Source organism: Pyrus communis, chromosome 2 (assembly GCF_963583255.1).
Source record: "Pyrus communis chromosome 2, drPyrComm1.1, whole genome shotgun sequence".
Taxonomy (NCBI): domain Eukaryota; kingdom Viridiplantae; phylum Streptophyta; class Magnoliopsida; order Rosales; family Rosaceae; genus Pyrus; species Pyrus communis.
Window position 1 is genome coordinate 12,408,083 of NC_084804.1, and position 8,565 is coordinate 12,416,647.

Genomic DNA, 8,565 nt, shown 5'->3' on the forward strand with positions numbered 1-8,565 from the left:
TTTTAGTGTGTCAGGATAGTGAAATTGCTCGATATATTTAGCGGGAAAGTAACTCAGCAGCACATCACCTTGCTCGAGTGGGAATTGGTAGTAATCAAGAGTTTGTATGGTTTGAAGAACCCTTGATTTGGTTAGGAATATTTTGTTCAAAGATGTGTACATTTTCTGATTTGCTTAATGAAAATCATCGCTTCCTTCAAAAAGAAAAATGTCATAAAATAATTAGTTATAAACTTAAAAAAAGAACTTTAACTAATTGTATCAGACATTGGCGTATCTTACAATGTTCTGACATACCGAAAAATTTATCGAGATGATGAGAGAAATGAAAAAACAAATAAAACTTGGGAACGACACACAGTTTGCCTTCGAAGGCGTCAAAACTTCATTTCGTCCTTTTCCTTCCTATTATTTGGTATTATTCGGAGGAGAAGTCTCTCTATTCGGAGAGAGAGAGTTATCTGCAGACACAAAACAACATTTTTTCGCTTGAGATTTCTCTCCATTAATTTCCCATCACCATTACCGACCTTTATTCAAAGTACCGTTCTATTGCTCTGCACCACCAGTCAGAGATTCAGAGACTCAGAGACTCAGAGACCAACTACATCCTCTGCTTCCATGGCCTGTTCAAATTTGCAGAACAAGTACCTCCTCAAAAAAAACAAAAATATTTATTTCTTGATTTATTCAAAATTATGAATTTCTGATTGGGTTTCTTTCAATTAGGCCTCAAATGAGTGGATTTCGGAACAAAAGATGAATCGGCGCGTCCCCGATTTCGAAATGGACTACGACTACTTACTTCCCACCACCTCTGCTCTGAACCGACCCAGAAAATCAACCATGTAAGTCTTTCCCCACTTGATTTATCCGATTTGGTTCGGTTCGGTTCGTTTAGCTCAAGTTTTATAGCTCAAATTCGACCGCAGGCCGGAAGACGATATCATGGAGCTGCTATGGCAGAACGGCCAAGTCGTGATGCAGAGCCAGAACCAGAGGTCTTCAGTCAATAGTAAAAGATCGCACCAGTCCAAATACGACGTCGTATTGCCCGACGACGGGGGCGGCATCACCAGACCGACCCCCCAACCCCAACCCCAACCGCCGGCCCAGAACCCGCACCTGTTTATGCAAGACGATGAAATGGCCTCGTGGCTTCAGTACCCGCTCGTCGACGACCCCTTCTCCGCTGGCCTCCTCTATCCCGATTCCACCACCTCCGAGCACCGGACGCCCCAGGTTTTGGGGCCGGCGCCGGCGCCGGCGCCAGCTTCGAGGCCGCCGATCCACCGCCCGAGGAGGACCGAGCTCCAGAACTTCCTGCAGTCCGACAGGACCAACAACAACAGGCCTATGATGTCGGAAACGGCGCCGTCGAGCTCGAAGAAGAGCGTGGTAAGGGAGACGACGACGGTGGTGGATTCCAGCGACACTCCGCTGGTGGGCCCAAGCTCTAGGGCTTTGGATTCTAGGCCCGACGGCGCTGGTGGCGGCTTGGCTAATGGAGCGACGTCGTTAACCGCTGCAACCGCTGCAACCGCTGCGACGTCGTTTCCTGGAAAAGAAGTGACCACGTGTGAGATGTCGCTGACGTCGTCTCCAGGAGGCTCCAGCGCGAGCGCCAGTGAGAGCACCGAGCCAGAGTCGGCTCCCAAGCCGCCGCTGACTGCCGATAACCGGAAGCGCCAGCGGAAAGGGAGGGAAGCCGCCGCCGCCGACGACGCCGAGTTTCAAAGCAAGGTGAATCAGCACAATTTTGTTTTTACTAATTTTCTTTTTCACGTTTTTTCATATAAAACAAACTTTAGTAATAAAATAGTTATTCAGAAATAATTGTTAATGGTATAAAAAAAAAATTTAATAACGAAAAATCGTTTGATGATGGTTAAAAAAAAAAATTTCAGTGAGTAATTTATTTCACTCTTTATAAGTTTTATTTTTAAAATTTTAAGAAGGACATACGATCAATTGCTAGTTATTTGGTAACGGTAACATTTTCGTAAAAATGTGAAATTTAATTAAATTAAATTTTAGTTTTCAGAAAATACAAACTGAATAGTAAATCCATTGTTCTCTTTCCCAATGTGTTTGTTGCCTGGGTATCTCGGCTAGGTTGCGCATGGCGCGGTGGTGCCGGAGGTAGGCGTGCGCACTACGCACCCACCTGCTGCCTCTCCTTCCTAGGTTATAACCCTATGTAAAGGCTAGTGTGTGCAGTTGTACGCCGTACACGTGGCATTTAGTAGGAGGGACATAACTTTTCTGACAATAAATTGAATGAGAGAATGAGAGATGTTTGCTAGATGACGTGCACGTGGCAGTGAAATCCTACTTGTAGTGTATAAATGGGTTCCACTGTAGGGGTGCAACGAGCATGGATGATTAGGTTTACAGAAAATAATGAATTCATATCATCCCAGGTACGTAGGATTTAATGTTATGTAGCATGAAAAATGTTCCGCATAAATTACCAACTAAACTGATTTATTTGAAGAAAATGATGGTGTGTAATACGTGGAAAATGATTGATTTATTTGTTTTGGACTAATGATTTATTATTCATCCTAGGTTTGCTCGACACTTTCACAAGACTTGTATCTTTGTCTTGTATTAACATTCATTTTTCCCTAATGCACACGTAGTTTATTTGGTGCGCATAGTGAAAAATAGTGTGCGCAAATCACTTTTGTTACTTCTTGAATTAATAGTGAAAAATAATGTGCGCAAATCACTTTAGTAGATGTAAAATTTGATTTACTTCCTGAATTAATATAGAAAATATTTTTGGTACCTGAAACCAACGGGTTATTGATATTTCTGCAGCAAGTATTTTATTGAGTAGCCACCAAATTGGTGATTGAGGAAAGTTGCTGGTAAAAGGGCATAACTTGGTGTATGGGCATTGACAGATATTAGAGTCAGATGATAATTGGTTGTTTAAATTTGTTGATCTCTTGTTAATTGTTATTAGCCAATACCGATATAGAAATTTAGCAATGGTTTGATGGAAAGTTTGAATTTTTAGTTTTGGATTATCTTTGTTGATTTGGTCTAGACTCTAGAGTTGATGTACTTGCGCTACAATGCCATGCATAATTCAGTTGGTGGGATTGGTGAGGGCGTTTATCATGGACGGAGCCAATGAAAGCTCACTGGGGGCAGATGCCCCCACTCAAGTAATTCATTTGTTTAGTTGCAGACTATAATTATATAATATACACGGGTTTATCTTTGAAGAAAATATATGTATCTAATATCCAAGATACATTCATTCTACTTATACTCCATATCAAATATTATATGAGCAATAGTGCTCTTGTTCTGTCATTCAAACCGAAAAAAACCCTCTCCCGCCTATCATGTACTTATATTTTTCTCATCACTTTGCCACTTTTCACTACTATATTGAAATTTTTGTAACATTGGAATTGTGATACATCATCATTTGAAACCATCCTTAATATCATATTGCGTATAACCATACTATAATAAGGTTTTCTTAGTTGTTTTTGGTTGCCCCCACTAGAAGAAATTTCTGGCTCCGTCCCAGGCGTTCATGTTTGTAGCTTTGAGCATTAGAGTCCATCAAGACGATGATAGTTCCTATACTTGCAATTTATACCAGTGTCTTTAATATCCTTTATGTTATTTACTATTGGATTCTGGAAAATAATTGCTCTTTTTCTTTCCTTTGTTTAAAAAGGATGTCGAGTTTGAATCTGGCAATGGAAAGAAACAAGTCCGAGGATCGACATCATCTACAAAGAGATCGCGAGCTGCAGAGGTCCACAATCTCTCCGAGAGGGTCTGTACTTCTACTTATCTATAAATCTGTTGACGATCAAAACTGGTTTTTCATTTCCTTCTTCATGTGCGGTTATTTTTCTTCAAAATGGGGCTAAATGTAGAACTCTGTGCAGAGACGTCGAGATAGAATAAATGAAAAGATGAAGGCTTTACAAGAACTAATACCTCGATGCAACAAGGTTTGTCACTAATACAATCTGTCACTGGAATTTTGAAAGAATTTTGAATTGCTTTCTCCATTAGATGTTAAGTATGTTTTATTTAATCACTTTTATTCTGTATGACCAGTCGGACAAAGCATCAATGCTGGATGAAGCAATTGTGTACTTGAAATCTCTCCAGTTACAAGTACAGGTATGCTCGTTTCTTGTTTCCAAATGCTATATATGTCTTATCATACTTTTACGGTGGAAGAAATCTTAAGCAAAATTCTGGGAAATTGGATATATACATCCTTGGAAAATGTTTTTTTTTTTTTTTTTTTTTTTGTCAAGTTATTTTAGCAGTCTAATCTTTAACGAAAAGAGAAGAAGATTAAAACAGTGACAAATTAACGGTACATCAATCTTTTGTCAACAAAACAGTGAACTTTCTTAGAAAATAAGAATTAGGAAAGACTAGAGAGCAACATTATTTATAAGTGTTTGTGCATTGTTGATGTCAAAATTAGATTGTAACCAATCTCTGCAGATGATGTCCATGGGATACGGCATGATCCCTATGATGTTTCCTGGAGTTCAGCAGATGATGTCCGTGCCCATGGGGATGGGAATTGGAATGGGCATGGGCATGGGAATGGAAATGGCCGGCATCAGTCGCCCAATGATGCCATTTCCAAATGTAATAGCCGGTTCACCCATGCCAACAGCAGCTGCTGCACATATGGGACCTAGGTTCCCTATACCACCATTTCACATGCAGCCTATTCCTGCAAGTGATCCTACCGGAGTTCCAGCAGTCAACCAGACAGATCAAATGATAAACTCGCTCGGGGCACAAAATCCAAACCAATCACACATGCCAAATTTTGCAGATCCTTACCAGCAGTTTTTCAGTCCCCAACAGATGCAGTTGCCACTGCAGCACGTATGGTTGCTTCGAATATGAAATCTCAATCACAAATTTGTCTTCGCATAAAACTACCTGTAATGTTTACTAGTTCGTCTCCTTTTACAGAAGCAAGCAATGCCCCAGCCAACTACTGGCAAGCCGAGTTCCAATAGGAGACCCGAAACTCATGAAAACCATCAATCAGGTGAATGTCTGTTAACCTTTTATTTTATTTAGTCCAAATTTTAGGTGACATTCCACTAGATTGTTGTAGCTTCAGTTGTCCCAATATAAGTCTATAGGTTTACTAATTGTTGCATTATAAGGACAATAGCTTAATTCGGTCAAAATTTTCGACAAATTAGTGACATATTTAGGGTAAACCGGTCTTAAGCGTTAAAAGCGCCACACACATGCTTCATATATCTCGTATAATTACCAAATTCGTTTGGAAGATGGTAATAACCAGCGCTGTAACTTTCTGTGCATTGCAGGTTAAAGTTATAGGTTGAAGTTGAAGAGTAGATGGATAACAGAAGGTTCATATGCCTGCTAAGTTTTGTAGTCTAAAGCTCTGAGAGTAGCTTTTCTTTTTCTGCTCTCTTTTTTTTTTTTTTTTTGGCTAAACTGCCATATAACTAAAAGCTAACCTGTAACTATTACAACCCCAATTGTAATGTATTTTACCAGTTTCCGATTTTGTCGCCGTCGGAACTGTAAAACTGTAGAGTGTCAACAAGTTTATTAGTCAGTGAGGTGACAGAGTTGATGGGTTCTGACGGAAAATCCTAGAATGAACTGGCTCGTGTCATGATCCAGAACTCTTAGCTGTTGGATTCTTGGACAGTCTCTTTGACTAAACATCAGACGGCTAAGGATCTTCTTGGAACATGACACGAGGCAGTCCATTCTGAAAGACATGGAAGAAGATGGTGATACTTTGGTATCGTTTTCTGCTTTCATGTGATTTTGCAGAAGCACGAAAAGATAAACAAAAAGGCGTATTTGCCCATCTCTCGTGACCAAATCACAAACCTGGTCAAGTGCGCTATTGGAGAGAGAGATATTTCTGGTTGTATGCGGGATTCTCCCGACAAAGTCATCAGACATTGAGATATGCTTGATCAGCAAAAGATGAGGGCAGATAAAATTACATATACAAAACAAATATATCGGGATTGTATTCGTTGTAGTTTTCTCCAGACAGGTGGATTGATAGCCAAACATATAAACTCGGAGAGAAATTTATATTCTGACACTAACTTGTTTATATGTATAAGTGTTTTTCTTCAACTTACATTGGCGATTGCAAATTAATCTTTCCATGGTTTCAACTTTGAACCCGATTACAAAATTATTCGGCCAACGAAGCGCTTGAAACTAGAGGAAGAAGATCAAGATGACAGCATAATATTTTCATGTGTTTGCATTTGCTGAAGACGAAGATGTCTCGATGGTAGATAGGATCTGAAGACAGAAATCCAAGCAATAGGTTATTCATGTGAACTGTTGATGGTCGTATAGCCACCTAATACATTTCATAAATGTACAATATGAGGAGAATATTATTTTGTAGCAGAGCAGTAATAGAGGGAATCACCTTGTCGGTAAATACGCGAAACACGTCCACGCCCATAGCTTTCTCAAGTTCCTGATAGTAGTATACATCACAATTAGCAAACAGTGTTCTCCATTTTAGTCGGGGACAGTCTGGTTTCAGAACGAGTATCACGTCTACATAAAAAATATTCGATAAAGAAAAGACTTTGGTGTCTCGATTGAAGTAAATGTTACTACTCACCTTCTCAGCATCTGGAGAAGAATCTATACTCAAAATGAGTTTCCGAAGGTTCTCATCTTTCAAAGCACTGTGAAGTTCACTGGAAGAAGCTGTGATTAAAAAACGAAGTGAGGCCTTGATAATAGGAGTATTCTCATCAGCCGTGAATTTAACATTAAAATTTTCAGACAAGTTGCCAAAACTCTAACAATTTCTTCATACAGATATAATGAATCCTTCAACCAGAGGTCTAAAGTGGAAAAACAAGGAGATGCGGGATGGGTTTCTGGAGCCAAATCACGTAGGACAACTCTGATCCAGAGTTAACTGCAGAACATTAAAATGGTGCCCCTGGCCACTTATAATCGTTTGTTGTCTACACTAAATTAAACTAAACTACTGAGCTGACGGATTCACTAAAGAGAACCATCATAAGTCAACACATGGACAAATACCTCAAACGCCTGAAAAACGAGCCTTAAAGATTGTGAGGGAAAGGCAATTGCAGAATGATGGAAAGAAACAGAAAAGTGGTTACCAGATACGGTAACACCATGAACTCGTTCAGCATAAAGACCATAAACCCTGGCTTCACTTATGCCCAACCTAGTTGCAGAAACCATCCTGCAGGTTGTTCATCCTCTTATTGGTCTCTACCGATAAAACAACCTTTTGTTCTAGATTTGGCTTCAAACCAACCTCTTTCATTCTCCTAATTCACACCTTTAGAAAAAAGTAATTTGAATAAAATTTTGCAAGTCGGAACCTAGGTCTAGTATGCACCATAAGCAAGTCAACTTCTCCAAAAAGGTGAAGGGTTAATCCTCCTATTTCAATGTTCATCATTCTCGCCACCATCCCACTTTCTAGTCATTGCTCCCCTCCCTAATTACATACCCATGGATTGCAATTTCCAGCAATCCCAATAGCACATCTTATGTAAATGAGTAAAGAAACTCTAATGCATTTCCAAGCTAGTTATGAATCCTACCTATCGCCTCGAGTTGCGGCCTTTGCAGCACTTGGCTCGGTTCCTCCACAAGTAATGGCCTCTCTACCAGTAGCTCTGGAGCTGCAGCTGAAGAGTAAGAAATAAACAAGAACGAAAATAATCAGAATCCGCAAAGCGCACAAGTCTCTTGAAAATCAGTGCATATGAAAGCAGTTTAATTAGGCTCAAATCAGAGTGCAAAAATTCTTACTTGGTGGTTTTTCCTCGGAAGAAACTGGAAGAGCACATGGGTTTTCTGCAATTTTCATAAGTAAGCTCAAAATTAAGCCCCAGATAATCATCAAATTAAGAAATTAAATAGATTTTGAAATTTAGGATCATCGTACCCTTGTGCTTCTTGAAGCAGGGCACAGAACAACTGCAAGAAAAAAGTTTCGATTTTTTTTTTTTTTTTTTTATAAATTATTTTATGCGAAAATAATGAGATAGCAGTCAGAAAGAATCGAAAGGAAAGGTAGCTTACTAAGGTGCGCGGCAGGAGGGGCACTTGTATTTGGATTGTGCTTCGTTGCAGACTTGGCACACTACTCGAGGACCCATTTCAAGGAAAGTTTCTGAGAAAATTACTTTCTGAGGAGCCAAACGGAAGCTAACGTGACAAAAACCCTAAACCCTTTTGTAACCTTAAAGTTAGGTTTTATTTTATTTTATTTTTTTGGTAGGAAATTTTCATCTTCTTTGATTGCAAAGAGGAGGTCGAGTTAAATAAAGTTCCACTGTGTTTTTTTTTTTGGTAAACTGAATATTCATAGCCAGGGTAAAGATGCCAACATCAAATAGTGGGCCACCAACAAAGCAAGTAACAAGCAAAACACAAATAATCGAGCAGTGCAGGGGGTTACAAGAGAGACAGACGCCGCACCATGTGCAAAGGCGTTGCCTCCTACACTGCCAAACACAACTTAAGGAGGGC

At 39.7% G+C, this 8,565-nt stretch overlaps 2 protein-coding genes across 3 annotated transcripts; one reads left to right on the forward strand and one right to left on the reverse strand.

Annotated features, from left to right (window-relative positions):
* Positions 1–386: 386 nt before the first annotated feature.
* LOC137725497 (transcription factor PIF1-like) lies at positions 387–5,839 on the forward strand. The gene is made up of 9 exons (XM_068464203.1): positions 387–647; positions 730–848; positions 933–1,743; positions 3,707–3,808; positions 3,924–3,989; positions 4,099–4,164; positions 4,501–4,896; positions 4,987–5,065; positions 5,355–5,839. Exons 2-9 carry the CDS (start codon positions 760–762, stop codon positions 5,357–5,359), a joined length of 1,614 nt encoding a protein of 537 aa, XP_068320304.1. The 5' UTR covers positions 387–647; positions 730–759; the 3' UTR covers positions 5,360–5,839.
* A 156-nt stretch (positions 5,840–5,995) lies between these two features.
* On the reverse strand, positions 5,996–8,298 carry LOC137725498 (uncharacterized). 2 transcript variants are annotated; one of them, XM_068464205.1, is made up of 7 exons: positions 8,116–8,298; positions 7,979–8,010; positions 7,843–7,887; positions 7,632–7,712; positions 6,662–6,750; positions 6,461–6,511; positions 5,996–6,327 (listed from the first exon to the last, which is right to left on the reverse strand). In XM_068464205.1, exons 1-7 carry the CDS (start codon positions 8,190–8,192, stop codon positions 6,277–6,279), a joined length of 426 nt encoding a protein of 141 aa, XP_068320306.1. In that variant the 5' UTR covers positions 8,193–8,298; the 3' UTR covers positions 5,996–6,276. The 2 variants fall into 2 exon arrangements, with proteins under 2 accessions (XP_068320306.1, XP_068320305.1); XM_068464204.1 differs by having other exon boundaries at positions 7,632–7,718.
* Positions 8,299–8,565: the final 267 nt, after the last annotated feature.